This window comes from Solanum verrucosum, unplaced genomic scaffold (assembly GCF_900185275.1).
Source record: "Solanum verrucosum unplaced genomic scaffold, falcon-dt-bn FXZP01000149.1, whole genome shotgun sequence".
In the NCBI taxonomy this organism is placed as follows: Eukaryota; Viridiplantae; Streptophyta; class Magnoliopsida; order Solanales; family Solanaceae; genus Solanum; species Solanum verrucosum.
The window spans coordinates 640,909-666,055 of NW_026020295.1; the positions used below are offsets into that span (position 1 = coordinate 640,909).

Consider the following 25,147-nt stretch of genomic DNA (forward strand, 5'->3'; position numbering starts at 1 on the left):
GATGGAATATTTGACAATGTTTTGATTGACAATGTCTGATGTTAGTTAAAACCATAACATAAAGTTAAAAGTTGAGATAATTATGAAGAAAAACAACTTAATTTGTCCAAATGTTTTACCTAGAGAAATATTTTCCATCATACCAACACACTTTCATGAAAAGCTAAAAAGTCTTTACCAAATCATCAATCCATGTATACTTCCTTTCAATAAACATATTTTACAACATAACATGCATTCAGTATTTACAACAAATCAAAACATTTAACGTTAGCAATAAAAAATAACACGGAAAAATTTCTGATACCAGTCTAAAATATAATGCCATTGATTGATGAAAAGGTTTTTGGAAATTTACAAGAGTCCATACACTATAGGTTACATTTGATGACATATATACAAGACAATACTGATTGTGATGCTAACTGCCAGGCTTGACAATTCAATGTATGGAAAATAGAAAAGAATCATTTAGTCAAAAGGCATCTTTCCAAGTGGGGACTATTGAGATTAATGTAACAATTCTGTGTGTGGTTGTCGGCATTTTGCATTAATGGATGAGCTTATGTGTTCGGAATTCTAATTATTTTAAGTTCTTGAGTTCTAAATTAATTGTCATTGCCTTTTTCTTTTACTTCTCTGAATTCTGCCTTACACAAACAGTTTAGCATTCTGATCAGAAATATATCTACTTTTCTTTACCTCAAGAATTGTTCAATGGAAATACTTATTAACGTTGTAGGTGGCTTTGTTGTTGAGGTGGGAAAGTTTCTATCGAAATGCATCTATCCTAAGATAGAAAATATTGTTTGTTTCTCATCAAATGTTGAAAATTTAAGGGAGGAAATAGAGAAGCTAACAAAGTTCAGAGATGATATCAAAGGAAAGGTGGAAATAGCTGAAGGAGAAGGCTATAAACCAAAACCAGATGTTATCAAGTGGATCGAGGATGTTCGCGAGCTGGAGAATGAATGGGAAACTATGCAAGAAAGCATCGCAACAGCGAAGATGCTTACATATAAATGTTGTCCAAATTGCAGCCTTCGCTCGGAAGTCTCCACTCAAGCACGGAACATCCGAGATCAACTTTGCAAGCTTACAGAGGTTGGAGAAAGCTTTGGATCAAATTTGATGGTAGAAAATTACCAGATGAAAAAAGTTGAGTTCATCCCGGGACCATCAGTAAAAGGTCAGTCAACAGCAACAAGGAATATCAACAAAATCCTGCAACTATTAGAAGATGATAAGGTAATTGTTAGAATTAAATTAACATTTAATTTTAAATATTTTAGGATTTGGTAACTGCTAATTTCATTAATTCCTGTCTAATTAGATTTTAGGCAAAAGACATCAAGTATCCGTAATCTATGGACGAATTTTCAAGACACTTTCTATCTTTTACGAGGGATCTTATTATCCATTACAGGGTGAAAATCTGGGGCATGTAAACCTGTGATCTCTCCGTAAAATTAGATAATTTATGTATATATTTTCAAAAATTTGTGTAATATGATCCATTTAAATCTTTATTAAAATTGAATTTTATATCCAACCACGTAGTGAATAATATATATCACAACAAATAGGTCCGCGTAAAGATGAAGTGTGTCCTCGGAACTTTGGGTATAGTTCACGGGGTACTTATATGACCATTGTTGCATCAAAGCCTCCTACATCCTTCTTTCTCTAATTTTCTATATTTCTTCTACATGACTCTTGTTGTATTTTTCATTTGTGGGTAAATTATTTTTTGGGGTATTTGAATCCTTTCAGGTTTGCATCATAGGAGTGTGGGGTACGGGAGGAGTTGGGAAGACTACTCTGGTGAAGAATCTGAACAACGAACTTCGAAAGATTGATGTGTCAAGGTCTAAATTGTCTTTTGGTATTGTGGTATGGGTTACAGTGCCCAAACCAATGGACATAAGTCAGGTTCAAGCAAAAATTGCCAAAAGATTAAACCTGGAGGTAGATAACAACGGAAGTGAAGAAAGCAATGCCAGCAAAATCTTCCAAAAGCTAAACGAAAAAAAGAGTTTCCTTCTCATACTTGATGATGTTTGGGAAGATATAGATTTGGATCATGTTGGTGTGCCCCAACCTGAAGATCACGCAGGAAGCAAGGTCATTATAACTTCTCGTTTCTTGGGTGTTTGTAAGCAAATGAAAACACACACTGAACTGAATATTTCCACATTGGATGAGGATGAATCTTGGCAACTGTTTATCAAAAATACGGGAGATGTTGCCAATCTGGAACATATTCAACCATTAGCAAAGGAAATTGCACGAGCATGTGGTGGTTTACCTTTAGCAATCACTGTTGTTGGAACATCTATGAGAGGGAAGCCAAGGGTCGAGCTCTGGGAAGATGCTATGAAATCACTAAGAATGTCCGAACCTCATAACAAAGATGTAGAGAAAAAGGTTTACAAGGTCATCAAGTGGAGTTTTGATTCTTTAGAATCTCAGGATAGTGAATTATCCTCAAATCAAAGAATCACACATGTGAACCAAAAGAGAAGTGACATTCAAAGTTGTTTCTTATATTGCTCCTTATATCCGGCAGCTATTTCAATAGATGATCTTATACATTGCTGGTGGGCAGAGGGGTTCCTTGGTGAACATGACACATATAGAGAAGCCTATAACAGGGGAATCACAACGATTGAAAGTCTAAAAGATGCCTGCTTGCTAGAAGCCCATAAGATGGATTGTGTGAAGATGCATGATGTGGTTCGTGATGTTGCTATATGGATAGATAATTCCTTTGGGTTAACTAAGATATCACATTCTAAAGTATCAGCTTCTGTTAAGAGAATATCTTTCGTAAGCAACAAAATTCAATGTCTACCTGATTGCTTCACGGAATGCCCAGAGACAACATCATTACTATTGCAAAAGAATCCCCTTGAGAAAATTCCGGATGAACTTTTCTTGGCATTTCCATCCCTAAGAGTTCTGAACCTGAGTGGAACTAGTATTAGTTCTTTGCCTTCTTCCATCAATAGTTTATATCAGCTACATGCTCTAATACTACAAAATTGTTGTTCGTTGAGAGAGTTACCACCTATTGGTAATCTTTGCAATTTGCAATTGCTCGATTGTGATGACGTAAAGTTATGTTGTCTGCCGCAAGGAATGGACAAGTTGACAAATCTAAGGCTATTAAATCTGCCTGTAGGTGATTTGAAGGAGAGCATTGGCCAAGGATTTTTCCTCAAAATGCCTAGGATTGAAATGTTAAAGATGCTGCATAGTAAAATTGGTGACCTTTATTGTTGGACCACGGGAAATATTCGGCCAAGGACTGTTCTTGGACCAACTTCTTTTGATGAGATATCATCTCTACACAATCTGACATCTCTTTTTATTAGATTAGATAGCTTATCAATTTTCAATCGAGATCATACCTGGATGAAAAGATTGAAAAGATTTCACATTGAAATTGGGAATACTCCAACTCATGTACCATTCAACAAGTCAACAAGGATGATAAGTGTCTCCAAGTGTGAAATTTTCAGTAACGGAGAGCTCTCAAGCATGTTGCAGTTTGCTTCACATTTGCACTTGGAAAAATGCATGGGTTTCATGAAGTTGATTGCGAACAAGAGTTTTGATGGATTAAAATCACTCTACATTCACGAATGTAGTTGTGATTTCGGACCATCTGAAGAAGGAAGTGGACAGTTTGACCCTCTGCCAAATCTGGAACATCTCAGCCTCGCTTCTATAGATCATTTAAAGAGTGTTTCTGATTTCGGTCAACTTCTGGGTCTTAGATTTTCTGAATTACGACAGGTGGATATATCCTATTGTCGTAATTTAACATGTCTTTTTAGTGTTGGTGGTGCTTTTTCTGTACCCAAGCACTTGGAAGAAATTACAATTAACCATTGTAAACAGGTGGTAGAGTTGTTAGTACAATGCGGCTCTAGTCAGAGGGCACTCGACAACTCAGAAATTCCAAAAGTTCGGAAGTTAGTGCTGAGAGACTTACCAAAATTAGGAACGTTGGGGGAGCCACAGAGTATGTGGGAACACATGGATGTACTTGAGGTGATCGATTGCTATGAAATGAAGAAGTTGCCTCTCTCTATTCAAACCTCCAACAAAATCAAAGTAATAAGAGGATCACCGAGATGGTGGAGCCTATTGGAGTGGGATGACGATAAATTCAACTCAAATTTAGAGCATTGTTTACTACCAGTCTGATCAGAGTTGACGTTACTTTCACTACATCTCAGGTGATGTGCCAATTGACTTTCGGAAAGTACTTTAAGATAGTTCAAAATATTTCTCAGACAAAAAAATTGCTGTTAAATTAAAAACTCATTTGGCTCTCGAAATCCAAAATGTGCCACATAACTTGGGATGGAAAATATTTTCTGACAACCAAATATCATTCAAATGCTAACTAGAGCTTCACTTTTTGTTGCTTCATTCAGGAAACTAAAAAGGCAGAGGAAGGAACTTCTTGCACCAGAGAGACAGAATTTCGAGCTAAAGTTGATCGGTCGAGTTTGCTGTGATGTATTTCCTGTTAAATGTCTTAATTTTTTTTTCTGCCAGTAACTGCTCCTGTTAGATATTTTGTTGCTTGATAGTACATGGAGTAATTTCTTGTTTCGATTGTGTTGTGTGATCATCTTGTTTATTTGTAATATTGCTTCTGCATTTAAACATTTTAGAGCATTCTTAAATTGTACATTTAAAATTTAGGCATAATACATAAATGTGTCCCTTAACTAGGCTTCAACTGACATCTATGCCCTTCATTTTTGGGCATGCACATGTAGACACTTAAACTTTTCAAAAGTTGTACAAGAAGACACACGTATCCTATGTGGCATCCTATGGGGCAGTTATGTGTCCTACATGGCATCCTACATGTATTATGCCACATAGGATACATATGCCTACTTCTTTAACTTTTGGATTGTTTAAGTGTCTACATTGTATTGGGGGATCGGAGAACACAACTATGGTCTAAAATTTTAAATTGAAGCATGAATGAAAGGGAAAACAGTGATGGGTCTAACACGAATGGATCGTAATGATGGCTACTTTGTATCTCGATTTAAATGATAGGAATGAATTTCGTGGTTTCTTCCGAGTGGTTATTGTGTCAAATCATGTTGCCCAGATTTGTTATTTGTATATGTCAAAGTTGTTGACATTTACCTACTGTGAAGTGGATGGGCTTAATTATTTTAAATCATGTTGCCTAGTTTTGTTATTATATATGTCAAGTTGTTGATGTTTAACTAAAGTAAAATGGATGAACTTAATTGTTTTAAACCATGTTGCCTAGTTTTCTTATTATGTCAAGTCGTTGATGTTTACAAATAATTCTCTTTGTTTTCTTATTAATTTTTTTCTTTTAATTCTCCAAGTTATGCCTTAAACAAAGAAGAAACAGTCAGTAGCTTCATTTGATCATCTTTGAGAGTGTCATTAGCATTCTTGATGGCTTATATAATCCACCACAAATCGGTGAACCAGGTTCCTCCCTTGATTCTGGTGCAATTAACAGAGATAAAGGACAAGTTTAACAAATAGTAAGAACAGAGAGAATTTGCGTGGTAATCTCCTTGCTCAAGAGAGTAAAAACATGACCTACCACATAGGATTCTCAACATCTTCACTAATCACCAACCAATGTTCATATTACAATCTGTTTTTTTTTTGTAACCAATGTAAATTTCCATTAACAAGCGAAAAAATAAATACACCTAAAGAGCACTCAACCTCCTAATGGGTACGAAGAGAGTTAAGCCTCCTACAGAGCTCTAGTTACACAAATCTCTGTTTCTACACCGTTTGACTACCTCAAGTCTATTTACAATTCCTTCTTAATCTGTGTCACGGCTGTATCTGAATTCTACAGTGATGCCTTTAAACAGTTTCCAGTTCCTTGCTCTCCAAACATGGTATATCATTGCTCCGCACAATGCAACAATAAGTTCCTTGTGAAATTGCTGCTAATTCTTCCTTCTGAGTCTATTTAGAGGATATGTTTGACAGTTCCAATAGGAATAAGTGTCCCAGACCATTGTTGCATTTCAGTTTGGACTCTCACTATCCATTCACAAGTAGAAAACAGATGGATATGTGTCTCATCCATTGATTTATCACACAAACAGCATGTGTCATCTTCCACTGGAACGTTTAATCACTTGAGTCTCTCTTTGGTTAGTAATCTATCTTGCATAGCCACTGCACCAAAAATGATCTTTAGTGGCATTTAATTAGCGGCAATAGCTTAATTGCCGCTAAACATGTATTTTTAGCGACAATTAGCACTCTTTGTAAGTGTCTCTTGCATAGCTAGCCACAATATGAACTTATGCTTAGGTTGAGCAAATCTTGTCGAGATTAAGTCAGACACTCTAAGTCTAGCATGTTGCCCCAATAGTGTATTGTAACTCTGTGTGAATGAGTACTTTCCCCCGGGAGTGAGCAAGTAAGCACCAAATGAATACCAAACCTGCATCTCTGCTTTCAAAGCATTAACCTTCTTCCAGTACCAACTACTCTATTGTAAGACTATACTGCAATACCTCTATTGCAAATACCATGTGACTCAGCTAACTCTAACTGAGAGCAAAGCATACCACAAGAATGAAATACAAACAAGTCACCTACACTTACTTCTACAAATAAAAGTAGGCTTACAATGATAATAAGAACAAAGTACAAAGTCTTAACAACTAGAACCTAGGGACATCTTCAGTTCTACACGAGCAAGTCCTTAGTTGTTTTAGCTTTGCCTTGGACAGAACAATTGCGGCCGAGAGATGAGTGCAATCTTTGCCAAAATTTATATTGCCTGAATCTTTTGTTAGTCTTTTTGTCGAATTTAAAAAATGATTATATATATGCCTGAGGCAATTGAATAGAATTTATATTGCTTTTTCTTTTTCTTATTATCACAGGTGTTATTATTCAGGAGTTTCGAGCAGAGGACGGATATTTTCGAGCTAAAGTTATTCGGTGGAGTGTGCTGTCAGATGTTTTTTATGCCAATAACTGTTCCTTTTTTGTACTATTTTTGCTTTCTGGTTCTGATATTTTGATTGCTTGACTAGCTATACACCGAGTCATTTCTTGTTCCGGTTGTGTTGTCTGATCATCTTGTTAATTTGTAATGAATTGGTGCTGCTTCTATGTTTAAACATTAGAAATTTAGCCAATCTACTTGATTTCTCGAGTTCTGATAATATATTTAACATCTCCTTACAACAAGTTCATGATAATAAGTATAAACGTTTTGGAAACTGAAAATCACTTTTTTGGAAACTGTTTCAGTTGTGTTGTGTGATCATCTTGTTAATTTGTTATAAACTTGTATTGCTTCTGGTTTTTAAATTTTACCTTCAAAATTTAGCACATGATGATCTTGATTTTTCCATGTTTTGTTCTCATGACAAAAGAAGGAAAACGATAATCATAATTTGAAATATGAGAGAGTACTCTATTACACATTTGTGACAGAGGTTTCTCGTATGGTAAAAGGTTCTATGGTAAACAGCTGAAAACTTAGCAGACAAGAAATTTCGCTACCTTAGAACCATTATAATTATAACCGGCTGGCTGTCTAGTTGTAGTTGGATCTATAGGTGTTTGGAATGCTACAAATTCCACGATCAAGATAATTGTCCTAGTGTTTTTGCCTCCATTGGGATTTGAATATGAGACCGGCCTTGGGAGTTTCAACCTACTTGGTCACATCCCCTTCTTTTTCTCAATCTGGTTAAGCCTTCAAATCCGGCAGAGAATAGAGTGTTTGATTTCATGCTCCTGAAAACAGGAATCAAACATGAGTTATCGTGTGTTCATACAATGCTCACAGAATGGTCACTTTTGACATTAATCGTATCTCATTTTTTCCTCACCCAATCTGCACTACGTGTTCGATTTCATCATGCTTCTGAAAATAGGAATCAAAGAAAAGAATAAAGACAATTCTGTTCATGAAGTTAAGAATGAAACAATCATTTTACAAAATGGGACAAGATATTTTACAAGAATAAAGTATTGCTTTGTTGATCATATTTGCCTTCAATTTTACTTATTCTATTTGCTTTCTTTTTTTACTTTTTACTTTTTACTTTTTACCTTCTCTCAAAATTGTGCTATAAATACTGAAGAAGCACTCAGTTTATGAATTGACCATCTTTGAGAGCATCATTAGTGTTCTAATCAGAAAAAAAAATAAAATTATTTACCTAAAGAATTGTTCAATGGATATACTTTTTAATGTTGTAGGTGGCTTTGTTGTTGAGGTGGGAAAGTTTGTATGTAAATGCATCTATCCTAAGATTGAAAATATTGTCCGTTTCTCGTCAAAAATTGAAAATCTAAAGGAGGAAATGGAGAAGCTAACAAAGTTTAGAAATGATATCAAAGGAAAGATGGAAGAAGCTGAGGGAGAAGGCTATAAACCAAAACTAGATGTTATCAAGTGGTTGGAAGATGTTTGCGAGCTGCAGAAAGAATGGGAATCTATGCAAGATAGCATTGCAACGGCTAAGACGCTTGCATATAAATGTTGTCCAAAATGCAGCCTTCGCTCGGAGGTTTCCACTCAAGCACAGAAGATCCAAGATCAACTTCACAGGCTTAAACAAATCGGAGAAAGCTTTGGATCCAATTTGGTGGTAGAAAATTATCAGATTATAAAAGTTGAGTTCATCCCGGGAACATCAATAGAAGGCCAGTCAGCAGCAACAAAAAATCTCAACAAAATCCTACGACTACTAGAAGATGATAAGGTAATATTGGAACTAATTCAAGATTTAATTCTAATATTTTACTATCTGGTGGTAGAAAATTATCAGATTAATTATAAAAGTGTCACAACCTGTTTTTTAGTCGAGTCGTGACTGGAATCCGATGCCTTAACTTGATCGAGCGAACCAACTTGACTGTTCTAACCTATTATTTAAAAAGGATAGAAACTCACTCTCTCAATGGAAGTGTAAAACACACCATTTGCCATGTTAACCTAAAGTGTTCGCTAGATGCATTTCTGTCAAGTTCAAATGTCTATTTGGTCACTAATTTAGTTTGAAGGTTTATCTTACAAAACATGTCAATCAAAGGGTTATCTAGGCATTTAACCTTTCAGAATCTATTTTTTAACCTAAGTATTTATAACTTTTTCTTTAAGTTCATTAATATTATAGTAGAATAATATTTTTATGAATCTATCACAAAATTTAACAAGCCTTATTTTTATGACCGTTATTTCAATATAATATGCATTAAACATGTGTATATATATACATGCATAATGCATATATTTTTATCTTTCTCCACTCTCTTACTCCATGTGTTTCATACTATTTGGCTCTTCTTTATATGACTCCCTTCTAAAAAATTATTTAGATGTGTATTTTACTAAATTAGCATTATTAATAATGTTTTGAAACTTTAAATTTGACTACTACTACTTTATGCAGTTATATCATGATTATTTTCACCCATGATATTATGATATGTTTTATACAGTTTTTGTATTCATGTAACAAATTTTTAATAAAAGCATAAACATTATCATGAAAAGGTGAAAATTACTAATTAAGTTCTATAATGAAGTAAATTAACATATTAATGAGAAATTAATTTTATTAATAATAATCAAAACTCTTATATTTGTTTATACAAGTGAAAATAGCAGAGAATAATAATTGTACAAATATATTTCGATGCGGAAAAATACAAAATAATTAATTAAATTAAGGTCAAATTTTTAAATATTGCATTTATTTAGATTTTAAACTCCATCAATACCAGTCAAAAACTTGTTTATTTACATAGACAATAGAGAATACCCATGTCGATTATATTACCTGACCCTCATTTTAAATATAATTGTTTTAATTTACTTGTCCAATTTATGAAATTAAATTTTTTTTTTAATTTTGGTTTATCTCTGCCCTTAGTATTAAATAATTGTATAAAATAGTAGTCAAATTTAAAGTTTCAAAGAATTATTAATAATGTTAGTTTAGTAAAATACACCTCTAATTAATTTTTTAAGAATATCCTATCTAAATGTAAGGGGGTCAAAAGAATATGAAAAACCAGTCGAGCCTAACTGTACCAAACAGATGTATATCTTTTTTCAGTAAAACCGTGGACTTTCTATTTGAGTGTATAACCGTCCCGAATAATTGGAATGGTCTTTTTAATTTATAAAAAAAAAAAACTGAAAAATTCTCAAACCGAACCGAATAACCTTAAATGTAATATTTATATATTAATAATATGTTAAATATAATAATAAATATATTTTATAACATTTTTCAAATATGAATCACCTAGGTCCTAGATACTATAATAGGTATTCCATCAAACAATATGGCAAAACATATGCAAGCACTCTTATTTAATGTTTAAGATCAAACAATACGGTAACACAGTTTTATATTCTTCATCATGGTGAAGAATTGAAGTGTTTCTTCAAAAAATATATTTTAATAATAGTATATTTTGAGGTGATACTTTAAAAGTAAAAAACAATGAAAATTAACCGAACCGATACCGAAGAGCAAACGATAAGATTGGAAAAATTTTAATTTTGGTTATACATTATAAAATACCCAAAAAATTAATATGATATAATTTTTTAAAAATAACCAACCGAACCGTCTCATTGACACCCCTATGACTAAACGCATGGAGTAAGAGACTGTAGAAAGACCAAAATATATGATATATATATATATATACACACACACGCGTATGCATATAATATTGAAATAACAATCATTTATGCATTTATTTTGTGAAATGACAAGTATTAAGGAACATTTATTTTTAATAAGGACGACATGTAAATAGGAACCGAGGGAGTATGATAATATGATGATTTGTAAACAAATTTGAGATCAACAAATTATGGTTCAATGATCAAAGCCTCCTATGTCCTTGTTTCTCAAATTTTCTAAGTCTCTTTTATGCGTCCATTGTTGCATCTTTCACTTGTTGGTAAATTATTTTTTAAATCCTTTTAGGTATGCATCATCGGTGTGTGGGGTACGGGAGGAGTTGGGAAAACATCATTGGTGAATAATCTGAACAATAAGCTCCTGAAGACGGATGTGTCAAGTTTTAAACTGTCTTTTGGTGTTGTGATATGGGTTACAGTGCCCAAACCACCAATAGACATAAGAAACGTGCAAACACAAATTGCAAGTAGATTAAACCTAAAGGTAGATAAGGAGGGAAATGTAAAGAGCAATGCCAGCAAAATCTATAAAAGACTCAAGCAAGAAAAAAGTTTCCTTCTCATACTAGATGATGTTTGGGAAGCTATAAATTTGGATGATGTAGGTGTGCCCCAACCTGAACCTCCCGCTAGAAGCAAGGTCATTATAACTTCTCGTTCTTTGGCTGTTTGTAAGCAAATGAAAATAGACACCGAAATGAAGGTTTACACATTGGATGAGGATGAATCTTGGCAACTGTTTGTCAAAAATGCGGGAGATGTTGCCAACCTGGTGGATATTCAACCATTAGCAAAGGAAATTACACGAGAGTGTGATGGTTTACCATTAGCAATCACTGTTATTGGAACATCTATGAGAGGGAAGACAAAGGTTGAGCTCTGGGAAGATGCTTTGAAATCACTTAGAATGTCTGAACCTCATAACAAAGATGTTACAGAAAAGGTTTACGAGGTCATCAAGTGGAGTTTTGATTCTTTAGAATCTCAGGATAATGAATTATACTCTAAGCAAAGAAGCAAACATGTGAAGAATAAGAGAGGTGACATTCGAAGTTGTTTCTTGTATTGCTCCTTATATCCAGCAGCTATTTCAACAGAAGATCTCATAAAGTGTTGGTGGGCAGAGGGGTTCCTTGGTGTACATGACACATATGAAGAAGCTTACAACAGGGGAATCACAATTATTGATAGTCTAAAAGATGCTTGCTTGGTAGAAGAAGCCCATAAGACGGATTGTGTGAAAATGCATGATGTGGTTCGTGATGTTGCTATATGGATAGATAATTCCTTCGGGTTAACTGACATTTCACATATCGAAATGTCAGCTTCTGTGAAGAGAATATCTCTCCTAAGCAAAGAAATTCAAAGTCTACCTGATAACTTCAGAGAATGCCCAGAGACAACAACTTTACTATTGCAAGACAATGATCTCCTTAGTGAAATTCCCCGTGAATTCTTTTTTGCATTTCCAGCCCTAAGAGTTCTGAACCTGAGTGAAACTGGTATTAAAGCACTGCCTTGTTCCATCAATATTTTATGTCAATTACGTGCTCTAATACTACGAAATTGCTATGACTTGAATAAGTTACCACCTATTGGTAACCTTTTCAATTTGGAATTGTTTGATTGTGATAATACAAGGTTATGTTGTCTGCCTCAAGGAATGGATAAGTTGACGAATCTGAGGCTATTAAATCTGCCTGTAGATTATTTGGAGGAGAGCATCAGCCATGGATTTTTCCTCAAATTACCTAGAATTGAAATCTTAAATATGCTGCCGACTAAAACGAGAGATGTAGATTGGATGATGAGAAAGAATAGAGTGACTCTTCTTGTACCAACATCTTTTGATGAGATATCCTCTCTACACAATCTGACCAGTCTTTTCATTAATTTGGATAACTCATCAATTCTCATTAGAGACCACACCTGGATGAAAAGATTGAAAAGATTTCACATTGAAATTGGGGAAACTTCAAAGTCAATACCATTCAACAAGTCAAGAAAGATGATAAGCATCTCCCATTGTGAAACTTTCAGTAACGGAGAGCTCTCAGGCATGTTACATTTTGCTTCACATTTGCACTTATTAAAATGTGGGGGTCTCAGGAAGTTGATTGCAAACAACAGTTTTGATAGATTAAAATCACTACACATAGAGAGTTGTTCTTGTGATTTCACACCAGCAGAAGAAGGAAATGAACAGTTTGATGATCCTTTGCCAAATCTGGAACATCTCAGTCTCTTTTCTGTACATAATTTAAAGAGTGTCTCTGATTTCGGTCAACTTCTGGGGCTAAGATTTTCTGGATTACGTCAACTGGAAATATCCTCTTGTCGTAATCTAACATGTCTTTTTATTGTTGGTGGATATTTTTCTGTACCTAAGCACTTGGAAGAAGTATCAGTTGCCTTTTGTCATCGGCTGACAGAGTTACTGGTGCAATGCAGCTCAAGTCAGATGACACTTTTTAGCTCAGAAATTCCGAGAGTCAGAAAGTTACGGTTGAAAGAATTACCAAAATTAAAAACACTGAGGGAGCCGTGGTATCACATAGAGGAACTTAAGTTGATCAATTGCTATGAAATAACGGAATTGCCTTTCTCTATTCAAACCTCCAATAAGATCAGGCTAATAAAAGGAACATCAGAATGGTGGAACCTACTGGAATGGGATGACATCAACTTCAAGTCAAATTTAGAGCATTGTTTCCTAAAGAAGTAAAACTGACAGGTGATAGATATACCAATTAACTTTTAGATTTTGTCATTTATGTTAATAACACTAGCATAAATGTATCATTCAAATGTTAACTAGAGGTTCACTTTTTGTTGCTTCATTCAGGGAACTAAAAATGCAGAGGAAGGAACTTCTTGCACCAGAAAGACAGAACTTCGAGCTAAAGTTGATCGGTCGAGTTTGCTGTGATGCAACTGTTTCTTGTTTGTACTGGTTGTGTTTTCTGATGCTTATATTATGATTGCTTGATTGTACATGGAGTAATTTCCCTTTCTTTGTTCTCCATTGTTCTCTTTCCCTCATTCTTCTTTCTTTCTCAAACTAATCCTGTTACTTACAAAAAGTTTAGAGAGATACGCGCGACCATGTCAACATCAACATACCTTAGTTTCACTTCTTCCTTGCAGTTCATTTCCACTGATATCATTGTGATTGTACCTTGGTTTGAATATCAATGGACTGGCCTCCTTTTCTTGTGTTGTTTGCTCAAACTTGAGATCATTTCAAGTAGTTCAATATATCGGAAATTTGTGAAATGCTAGCCATGATGTTTGGACAAAAGTTTTAACCACCATTCCTTTCGCCCTTCAACTATACAACAAGAACAACATATTCAGTGGAATCCCACAACTATAATCAAAAGAAAACCTGCCAGGTATTTTGACTTGGAATACGAACTGCATTATCTGAGTTAGTCTTCTGCAAGCAACGTACGATTTTGTCAAAGTACAAAGCAGTTTCTGCCATCAGAAATTGCTTAATTGATCCATGGAACAGAGGTAATCTGACTAAATTCCTTTGTAGAATGGCAGCCTTCTACAGCCAGCTAGTCTTGTTTTTCTAGCCAAGTGGCATAAGCATCCAAGTGCACAAGTTAAGAGAACTGAACCGGCTGTAGTTCTTGAAAGGTTTTTGTATATCAAAATCCAAATTGAATAACTTTTAAGGTCACGAAGACAGGAATTATGATTATCTGCAATACTTGACAACCAGAACCCAAGAAACTATGATATCTGTGATACTTGAATCTGGTTTAGTCTGCTAAACCAAATCGAATGCAAAATCATATGGAACAGATCATATCTAGTCGGTGTTGAGTTCCAAATAAAATGCTTCTGCAACATCTTGACATTATTTTGCATGGCCTGGTAACGTCGCAGAGGTATACTTAATAAAATCTCCTTTAGCCTAGGAATATCTTTCTCAGAAACAACCACAGAAAAAGCAGTCCAGTTAAAAACTTCGCTAAGCGGAAGGGCGAAATTATCAGCAATGATAACCGGAACACACTCATAATATATTGCCTCGACAATCCTCGGGCTGTTCACTTCATAACCCATCGGGCAAAGGCAGTACTTGCTTGATTTCATGTGTTCAGGATAAGACATAACTTTTGAGACTCTATGGGGTAGAAGCCCATAAATTCTTATGGATTCGTCTTTGTCCCTCCAATATTTGAGAAGTTTGGGACGTACCGGACCATGCATATTTCCAGCAAAAAAGGCAAGAATCGGGCGCTGTGACACTCTTTTTCCACCGAGGTTTCTAAGAGGCCTCCTGGGATTCCTAATAGTGGTCTCGGGAAGGGAAACGTCCTTCCCAGAAACAAATATTCCTTCAGATATATCTGCATTGCAGAGAGCTTTTATAGTGTTTCTACTCAGCTCCTCATGATCCTTTAGAGTATAAGGTCCCTGTAAGAATTTGTTAAAACATAGAGTAGTAAGAAAACGCAAAATACTCATCAATCGAAAATGCATAACCAGAAAAGAGTTCAACACATGATAATTGCAAAAAAAGGTTTTCTGATTTGTACCATATACTCCCTCCATTCCATTTTCTATGTGGCTTTATTTGACTGCACGAAGTTTTAAGGAAAAAAACGACTTATGAAACTTGTGGTCTAAAACAAACCCTAGATATTTGTGTGACTATAAATCATCTCACGAAAGGTAAAATGAGAATTTTATAGTTATATTGTTTATAAATATAGAAAGGTGACATACTTTTTGGGACAGACGAAAGACGAAAAAGGGAAGAGTGTCATAAATTGGGCAGAGAGAGTAGTTTCTTATGCAGGAAAATTCTTCTTCTATAACCACCCCATCCAGTCCGAAGGTCATTGTTGCACGGTTCGAAACTCTATGAATAATAATAGATACGTTCATCTACCCTACTCCACTTAAATACTAGGTTTTTGATTGTGACAAGGTTCGATTCCTTGATGTGTCTAATCCACACATCACATGATGTGCCCTTACGACTAGATAAGTCTACTCTTTTCTTGTATTTAAGGAAGTCCAATTCCCCAGGCATAAAAGAAAATTTAAAAGTTTATGTCCAAAGAAGAATGCTCATGAAAGAAATACATAGTTTAGCAGACAATATCGATACAGATGCATACCCAATCATGGCAAGCAACAAGAAAGTGATCTGACCCACGTGTGCGGTTCCAGAAAGGATACTTTGAAGCTAGCATGTTCACATAGTTCCACAGGAACACTGATAACGGCTTAAGATCATGTGAGTTCACCACATATCGTGCCTTTTGTAACTGACGTGCGCTATATGGCAGATAGAACAGGTGAGCCTTTTGTGGATCCCTTGTCACAAACTGGCGACTATCCTCCATCAGCTTCATGAACCAACCCTCGGATGAATAAATTCCTCTAAGATAAGGTTGATGAAAAATCGGCCTTTTCCCTTCTTTGTAAATGTAAACTTTGAGTATAAGCTCCATCAACTCATAGCTCCTGGAATGTCAACCTAATTGTGTTTAAAGAAAAAGCTAATTTTGAAACACAAACAGATGACAAAGATTCCATAATAGAAAAGGCTTCAATAGCCAATGGTTGATTAGTGAAGAAAAGACTAATCTTTTATCTAGGATAAGATCTAACTGAATCAAGTGATAATCATAATAAATAAGACTCTTCTTCTTTTTTTTTACAAAGCATAATAAATACGATTCTTTATCAGAGAATATCATCATAAAGCATCTGAAAAATAAGCTATCTAAGCAAATATAATCAAATACCTACCTCTTAAAGGTGGATACATTCCTGAATAGAGGAGTATACAAGTCCTGATCATCCGTAACTAGTGGGGCATTCTCAATCTCTCGTTTGGCATATGCGAGTGCCTCATCTGGAGTCAAAGATGCTATGTATCTCTGGAATATTAATACAGTGAAAAAAAAGAAAGTCATAAGGCGAACGAATTCAGTATTACTCTTAAGGAATATAAGCACAACGAAAAACTTACCAGCATATTGTTGGACATGTTTCTAACAGGTGAAGAAGGGAAAAAAACTTTCTCTACTGCATTCACATGCTTCCTACTTTTCCGCTGTCTCGAAACTTGCTCTCGTCTTTCCAGAACTTCCTGTGTTTCACTCAGTCTGTCTGTAAAGTTGAGTGAAACAACTAGGGGGGCATGCTGACTAAGGTTAAACCGGATATCTGGACTCACTGGAAGTTCTCTTAAGTTCTTTTCATGATTCAAATTATGGGAAGATGAAATCTCCGATGGTGGGAAGAGAATCCATTCTGTAAGAGGATAAGGAAGTGTAGAAATTTGAAACATTATCCTAAATACTGTCAGAATAGCACCAATGAAAACCAGCTTCTTCCAGTCAATTCTGAACAACAGAACAGCAATTATTTTCCGCAACAATTTCCTTATCTTCATCCTGTTGCTAAAAGAAGAGATACGTTTGCATATCTATTTCAGTCCCTTAGACAGCCTAAAAAGTCCATCTCATGCCTCCAATATGCTCCAAGGCTCAAACAGGGAGATCTGTGAATGTAAGTTTAAACAAAATGTCAGGTACTTTACTGAGGTAAAGTATGATACACTCAACCACGGACAAAGGCAATACTCTAGGAACCGATCACTTACAAGGCAGAAACAAAAACTAATTTAAGCTAAACATCCAAGTGCATAGGTGAGAGGACATAAATGATTACATTGTAAATGTAGATATCTGTCAGTTCACAGTTATTTCTCTCTGTTTAACAACCGATCATTCGGATTGAACTTCCCTCTATCACTGATTACCAATAAAGAAGTAACTTTTAGAAAAGAAAGCCACAAAGGCAGACAGACAAGATAAATCATAAGAATAATTGTTGAGAGCCAATTCTAATCAGTTTCTGTTAACAGAGACAGGAACTAATCATCCAATAATTAAGAAGTTTCCACTTCACGTATTTGTATTGTCGTAAGAAACCAAATCATTTGAAACAAAATGACACAAACAAACCAAAAGAATGGAGAAAATAAGGAAGGACGCATTCTCAAAGTTGGAGTGGTTACTTGTCAGTAGGCCAAGTTTGAATATTCATTTATGTATTATGCCTTCTATATATATTCCACTGGCATACAACAACAACATACGTAATCCCACAAGTGGAGCCTTGGAAAGGTATAGTATGTAAACCTTACCCCAACCTTGGGAGATAAAGAGGTTGTTTCGTATAGACCTCCGCTCAAGGAAAAGCATATCAAAGCAGATACTATACAAAGCATGACAAAGCAAAACATGAAAATAGAAAAGGAACAACTACAACAAAATAGTGTGATAGTCAAACTACAAGTGACATTAGATAGTAATCGAAGGATAAGAAACTACCGGCAGATTCTAGTAGCATAATTTTTTTTTAAAAAAAACAACTAGATATATATATAATCAAATAAGAGGTAACAACAACATTAACATACCCCGTGTATCACAGAAGTGGGGTTCGAAAAGGATAAAGTGTAAGCAGACATAAAATAAGAGGTAAAAGATAAAATAAAAAGACAATTCTGGGCAGACTAAAGCTACCTCTCTTAAGTACAAATATTGTGCCAAACTAATGCTAAAAACTTCTGAAATCTTATAAAGATCCTCTCTTTAAGTGAAAAAAAGAAGGTGAATCCCAAGAATTGAAATGGGGTTTGGCCCTGTTTCTCCACAAAATCAAAAATCAAATCTTTATAGTATTTTCAGAATCCAAGGACCTGAAGCAAGTAATAATAGCAGATTAGTTCATCAACATTCATACAAAAATAAAATATAAAATCACTGGAATCTGAAATTATCAAACAAAGGGTCAATCATAAAAGATTCCACACCCGAATTTACAATCAAAATTAAAATGTTTAACAATTCGAACTGTGTCACATAAATTACGAGATAAAGGACTACTATTACATACCTTTTTTTAAAATATATAATGCTAAATCTGCAAACAAATAAAGGCTGAGTTGTGTAAGGAAGGAAATTGAGGAGAAAATGAATTTGGAAAGAAAAAAACAAAGTGAAAGGGAAAGGAAAGGTGACCTTTTTTTTTTTTCTCATAAATCATAATTGCCCGTTTGGTGGTTAATACCAGTTGTCAACTTGTACTTTTTTTTTATTAATTATTAAAAATAAAAAACTTTTTTGTATTTTTTTTCCTTTTTAATGTAGTTTCGTTTTAATTTATGTAATGTTATTTAATTTGATACAAAGTTGGAAAAAGAAAAAATATTCTTTTTTTATATGAGCAACTTTCACACATAGCAAATACAAAATTCATATTTATATGTTATAGCAAAGTTTGCATAATTGCGCTCCATAGCGAACATAAATATGTATATTTCGCTATACATATACAAAAGAAAGCAGTTGTATAATCTGCTTTGGTATACATATACAAAAAGATCAATTGTATAAAGTAAGAGAGGCGAGTGAGCGAGCGAGATTTGGGAGAGTGGCGAGCGAGATCTGGGAGAGGGGAACGAAAATATATGTATATATACAATTTTCACGCATTTTATACATTTACGTTTTTGTATAAAGTGAGAGAGCGAGTGAGAGAGCGAGATCTGGGAGAGTGGCGAGCGAGATCTGGGAGAGTGGCGAGCGAGATCTGGGAGAGGGGAACGAAAATATATGTATATATACAATTTTCTCTCGCTTTATATAAACACAAACGCATTTTATACAATTTGCGTTTTTTGTATAAAGTGAGAGAGGCGAGTGAGAGAGCGAGATCTAGAAGAGTGGCGAGCGAGATCTGGGAGAGGGGAGAGAGGGGAATGAAAATATATGTATATATACAATTTTCTCTCGTTTTATACAAACACACTTTATACACTTGCGTTTGTATAAAAAAACGAGAGAGGCGAGGGAGAGAACGAGAGTGGCGAGCGAGATTCACCAGGAGAGAGGTGAAATAGCAACAATTTGCTATGAGGTACAATTAAATCAAACTATATTTATAGCATTTAATTTGAATTACTAGTTTGCTATTATATACAATTTTCCCTTTAATTAATGGTTTATTAGTTGTATCTCTTAATTAGACGCTCTTACTCTCTCCGTCCACTTTTATTTATCATGTTGCGCTTTTCAAAAGTCAATTTGACTAATTTTTAAAGTTAAATTAGATTACATTAATTCGATATTTTAAACAAAAAATTTAGATATTCAAAAACTATATAAAACTATAAATTGCAATTTTTTGCATATCAATATGATGAAAAAATACATTTTAAAATGTTAGTCAAAGTTCTTGTAGTTTAACTCTAAAAATAGAAACCATGACAATTAATAGTAAACGGGGGAGTATTAATCATTTGATCTTCAATCATATATTTAATTAGATACACCAATTGATATATATATATATATGTCTTACATGTATTTGAAATAGGCAGATACACATATCCAAGGGCCAAAATATGAACTTTCACATATAGCCACTCAAAAATAGTTTAATTGCTCTCTATAGATATAGTTTAATAATTACAATTTGTAGCTACATGTTATAGGGAGGAGAGAGGCGAGCGAGAGAGGGAAAAAAGTGGGAGAGAGGTGAATTGTATATGTATATCAGTTAGATAATTGTATATTATACATATACATTTGTATATATGGCAAGTGAGATTGGGAGAGGGGGGAGAGAGGCAAGCGAGATTGGGAGGAGGAGGAGAGAGGCGAGCGAGACTGGGATAAGGGGGGAGAGGCGAGTGAGAGAAGACAATAATTTGTATAATTCGCATCTCGTTTGTATAATTCGCAGGTACGTTTGTATAATTCACGTGTTTTTGTATAATTGAGTAATATAAAGTCTGAAATTATACAAATATAATAAAACTCGAAATAACAAATTGATACAAACATAAATATATGAATTTTTAACAATTATATAAAATATATTATACAAATTACATTGTATAAATTATATTATATAAAATCCAAAAACTACACGTTTATACAAACTTTAAAAAGTTATACACAAAAAGATTGAATGTATAAGATGACAACTGAAAAACCAAAGGAAATCATCGTCATATACAATAATACAAATATAAACAATCGTATACAAATACAAAGAATTGTTAGCTGCGAATTATACAATTATGGCGAATTATACATATACAAATGTGGCTAATATACAAACTGGAAGTCAGCCCACGTAATTAATGTATAATGTTAGTCGCGAGTGATAATTTTATCAAACCATAGCTATGATGAGTAATTAAGTAGTATAAATTTGCTTAACCACGTAATTTTTCCTTAAAAAATATAATATTACAAAGTAGCATTATTCTAAATTATTAGCTCCTAAAATAGAGTAATTTATATAAATTACCTTATAATTTTTTCATTTGCTGGTTTATGCTATTGTTGTGGACCCCAACTGAAGCAATCGGACATATACAGACATATATAGTATATACAATATACAATAAATGGTGCACATTTCAGTTGAATTTTACATATATTGACCATACTTCAATAGGAAAATTAGGCAAAATGACAAATATTTAAAGTATATTATGTAATGTAGCTATAATTTTGATTATATTTAATCTGTAGCTATAGTATTACGAAATTTTATTATTCAATTTCTTAATTGTATGAATCAAAAATTTATATATGATTTATGAAAATTTTCATAATAAATTGCTCTATTTATATATTGGCAAGTGAATTATATAACGAAATTCTGAAAAGTATATAATAAAATTTGTATATACTTACCATATTTGTATCTTCATAAAAATATTTATTGTGACTTGTGAGTATAACTTGATAGATCAATTTATTTCTCCTTTTTCTTAATTCCCATATTTTTTTTATAATAGAAGGGATAGCCTGAAAATATATCTAACTTGTAAGGATAGAAAATATCTGAGATAAGTGTCAAAAAAACACTTAAATTATATCTTATTTTTTTTAAGTTTCATACATAAATTATTGAGAGTGTGAGTTTCATATTTAAACTATCATTTATTAGTTTGAAAACGCATCTCTTTTTTATAACACTCTCATCATAGTGTGTGTAACACACTCTCTCTTTTACTTAAAAAAATTGTCACATTACACTCTACATGAACAAAATATTCCACCTTGACAAAAATTTAAAAAATTAAGTATTACTTAAAATTAAGATTAAAAATTATTATCCCAAAAAAATAATATTTTTTTATAAAATGCAAAATATTTTTCTTATCTCACTCCATTACTTCCTCTCAACCCCCCCCCCCCCCGCCCTCTTTATTTTTTTTACTTTATCCCCCCCCCCTCTTCAAATACTAATTTAGATATTATTTTATTTCTTTAAAAAAAAATCGACGTCCACTCTACCTAACCTTCCACTTTCAATATTTTTTCTCATTTTGTGTTAAATATATACATATCGAATATAGATTTTACTTGCCGCCACAAGACTTGTTTTAAAATAAACTTTTATTTATGTTATATTCGATACACGAAAAAAATTCCAAAAATATATGTATATATCTAACACAAAATTCTAAACTATATTTATTGGTATTTAATTATTGTCTTGAAAATTAGAATAATTGTTTTTATTTTTAACCACAGGTGACAAAATCATATGAGATCACAATTTGTAATAATCTGTTTATTCTATTTTTATAATATTAAACAAAAAGTTATAATTTGTTTAAATTTCGCTAATTACCATTAAAAGACTAACTATACGCTTGAATACTTGTATTAACACCTTATAAAGTTATAAACACAAATTATGGAATTGGATAACTACCTTCAACGATAAAACTGCAGGTTCAAGTTATGAAAAGATTCCTAGGAAAGAGTTAAAAAAGAAAAATATTTGGTGGTATTTTTTTAAAACTGTATTGATAATTCTACAATATTAGGTCAATAAAATTACAATTTTCTCAATTTTATTTTATTTGTCTAATTTTAATTATTTTAAGTATATCATATATAACTCATTCTTAAAAATTACAATAATTAAATTTTGATGGCCCACAAAAATATTTCATTATGTTTACTAAATTTTCAATAACATTGTGGAAATTTGTATAGTACACTGACTTTTTCTTACTTTTTTGGATAAAATTTATTTTATTCATATAATTAATTAGTGCTAATATAAAGATAAAATTACTTAAAATTGAAGTAGGGCCCATAATGATTGAAGATAAAGTTAAGAGACAGCATGCGAGCTGCCTTTTTATTAAAACTGAAGCAAAGCCCATAGTTTGAAGATAAAGTTGAAGTGCATAGAGAATGAAATAGGAGTCTGGCTATTTTGTCTGACTTGAAAAAGGTACATGGTCAATAGCACAAAGTACAATAGATTTGTAGCAAAGTAATTATGAAATACCGAGAATGCCCCTATGCCAAGCAGGCATGTTGACGGGGAGGAGCTTGCTTGGCGCAAACTCCCTCTTATATTATTAAAAAAAAAAACTAGAGAAAATTGCCCCGTGACACGGGCCCAATGTTATAAAAAATTGAAATTGTTAATATATATCTTTGTTAAAACAACAAATATCAAGATAAATATGTATATTTATTTATTTTTCAAATAAGAATGAAGAACTGTTAATATCCTAACTAAAGTCTAAACTCTTAATTATTTAAGGAATATAGCAAGAGTAAGATATTTTTCAACCTTATCATGGTAAAAGTTGAATTTATTATCCTTTTCATTTAATTTAATATGATGTTTTTTTTTATATATAAAATCATTATATATGTTTTAATAATTTAAATTTAAATTTCAAAAAAATATCATTTAGCTTTAAATATTTTATTTTATCAAAATCTTGTACATTGAAACATATAGTTATGAACCTGACTTAATAAATACTTCTTTAAATTTCGTTTTACTTGGTCCATATTGACTTGACATAACTCATAAGAAAATATTTATTAGAAATTTATTTATCATATATTAATTTTATTAATTATGCATTGAAAGCTAAATTTGACTATTAGTATTTAATATAGTTACTTAATCATAAAGTCAATATTAAGAAAAAATAATAAATTTCTCTTAATTTGGTAAAATAAAAATAAAATTTGGTATAAGAACAAAATTAAAAATATATAATATTTATTTAATTAATATAAATTATCATTGTTTTAATGACCTAATTATATTAAATTTAAGGAATACTAAATTTAACAGTGATAATAATCTGAGTTTTCAAATGAAAGGGTATAATGATAAAATTATTTACTTTTCATGTGATTCAAATGAGAAATTATATGGAAGACATGATAATAACTATTATCATTAGAACAAAAAAAAGAAGAAGAAAGAGTTGAGCATCTTGTACATTTGTCGAATTAGAAAGTTCAATAGCCCTACAAATTTAATGCATTTCAATACTGGGTAAGGCATAATGTGTAATTTAATTGAAAAGAGTGATTTAAAAAAATAAATAAATTGTTGATACAGTCCACATGAAAAAATAGAAATAACAATTTTTTTCAAGTAAGCTGATATTAAAAAATATTTTAAAAACTATAATACCCACAATCTTTTCATTTAATGATCAAAAGCTGACATGTTGAAACTATTAATTATATTTCAAAATTTTGAATTAACTATTAGTATTTCAAATAATTACTTGAAAATAATTATTTTTCTTAATTTATCACAATAAGCAAGTGAAATAAAAGAAAATATTTTTAATATAAGAGCTAATAACATGTATTACTTTATTTATTTATTTATTCATTCACTTTTATTTGTCATATTTTAATTTGACACATCAATTTAGAAAATAATAATTGATATAACTATTTACCACACTATTTTTATTGATTGATCTCTTGATCTTTAATAGTATTAGATCTTACAAAATAGTTTGAAAAATAATAAGTAATTAATGCTGAAAGCAAAATATGAATTAAAAAAATCATATTTTTTAATATGTGAAAATGAATAGATAAAAATAAAAAAATATTCTTAAATAACAGACAAATAAATTTACTTTTCAGCCGCAAAAAACTTTACGTACTTTCCATGCATGTGGGCTATTCTTTTTCTTCACTTTCCTTCTATTAATTAATGCATATAATATAGGTCCTACTTCATATTTCCTTTTCTTTGTCTTATGACATTAATGAAAAAACAAAAAAGTAGAACCCATCATATTCTTTAATGGCAGGCATGGTTTGTAAATAAGTAAAAATGGATGAATTTTTTAAAGAGCTTTTGCTAAGGTCCAGAAAACAAAACAAGACGTACAAATTTTCCAAGCAAGTTTATCTTGCAATTTTATTATGTCCCTTCTATATAGCTTGGAAATGACCAAATTGCCCTTAAGCTTTTTTACATATGACAAAAAACAGCTATGTTGAAAATTTGAAAACTCTCCCTCCTATATGAATAGAAAATAAGAGG

General features: G+C 32.6%; 3 protein-coding genes across 3 annotated transcripts; 2 read left to right on the plus strand and 1 right to left on the minus strand.

Annotated features, from left to right (window-relative positions):
- Positions 1-670: 670 nt before the first annotated feature.
- LOC125834678 (disease resistance protein At4g27190-like) lies at positions 671-13,470 on the plus strand. Its single transcript, XM_049513816.1, has 3 exons — positions 671-702; positions 8,232-8,777; positions 11,025-13,470. The coding sequence occupies exons 2-3, from the start codon at positions 8,247-8,249 to the stop codon at positions 13,461-13,463; spliced, it is 2,970 nt and encodes a 989-aa protein (XP_049369773.1). The 5' UTR covers positions 671-702; positions 8,232-8,246; the 3' UTR covers positions 13,464-13,470.
- On the plus strand, positions 718-7,087 carry LOC125834692 (disease resistance protein At4g27190-like). The gene is made up of 4 exons (XM_049513828.1): positions 718-1,248; positions 1,774-4,209; positions 4,449-4,521; positions 6,939-7,087. Exons 1-4 carry the CDS (start codon positions 718-720, stop codon positions 7,085-7,087), a joined length of 3,189 nt encoding a protein of 1,062 aa, XP_049369785.1.
- A 972-nt stretch (positions 13,471-14,442) lies between the features above and the next one.
- LOC125834734 (probable glycosyltransferase At5g25310) lies at positions 14,443-17,330 on the minus strand. The gene is made up of 4 exons (XM_049513881.1): positions 16,743-17,330; positions 16,520-16,650; positions 15,883-16,231; positions 14,443-15,172 (listed from the first exon to the last, which is right to left on the minus strand). Exons 1-4 carry the CDS (start codon positions 17,166-17,168, stop codon positions 14,483-14,485), a joined length of 1,596 nt encoding a protein of 531 aa, XP_049369838.1. The 5' UTR covers positions 17,169-17,330; the 3' UTR covers positions 14,443-14,482.
- Between the last annotated feature and the right edge of the window lie 7,817 nt (positions 17,331-25,147).

Coding starts and splice junctions, on each gene's coding strand:
- LOC125834692 (XM_049513828.1), top strand. CDS start 718: ATGGAAATACTTATTAACGTTGTAGGTGGCTTTGTTGTTGAGGTGGGA. Junction 1,249..1,773: donor AACTATTAGAAGATGATAAG/GTAATTGTTAGA, acceptor GAATCCTTTCAG/GTTTGCATCATAGGAGTGTG. Junction 4,210..4,448: donor TAGAGCATTGTTTACTACCA/GTCTGATCAGAG, acceptor TGCTTCATTCAG/GAAACTAAAAAGGCAGAGGA.
- LOC125834678 (XM_049513816.1), top strand. CDS start 8,247: ATGGATATACTTTTTAATGTTGTAGGTGGCTTTGTTGTTGAGGTGGGA. Junction 8,778..11,024: donor GACTACTAGAAGATGATAAG/GTAATATTGGAA, acceptor AAATCCTTTTAG/GTATGCATCATCGGTGTGTG.
- LOC125834734 (XM_049513881.1), bottom strand. CDS start 17,168: ATGAAGATAAGGAAATTGTTGCGGAAAATAATTGCTGTTCTGTTGTTC. Junction 16,651..16,742: donor ACATGTCCAACAATATGCTG/GTAAGTTTTTCG, acceptor TTAATATTCCAG/AGATACATAGCATCTTTGAC. Junction 15,173..15,882: donor TTGTTGCTTGCCATGATTGG/GTATGCATCTGT, acceptor AAATTCTTACAG/GGACCTTATACTCTAAAGGA.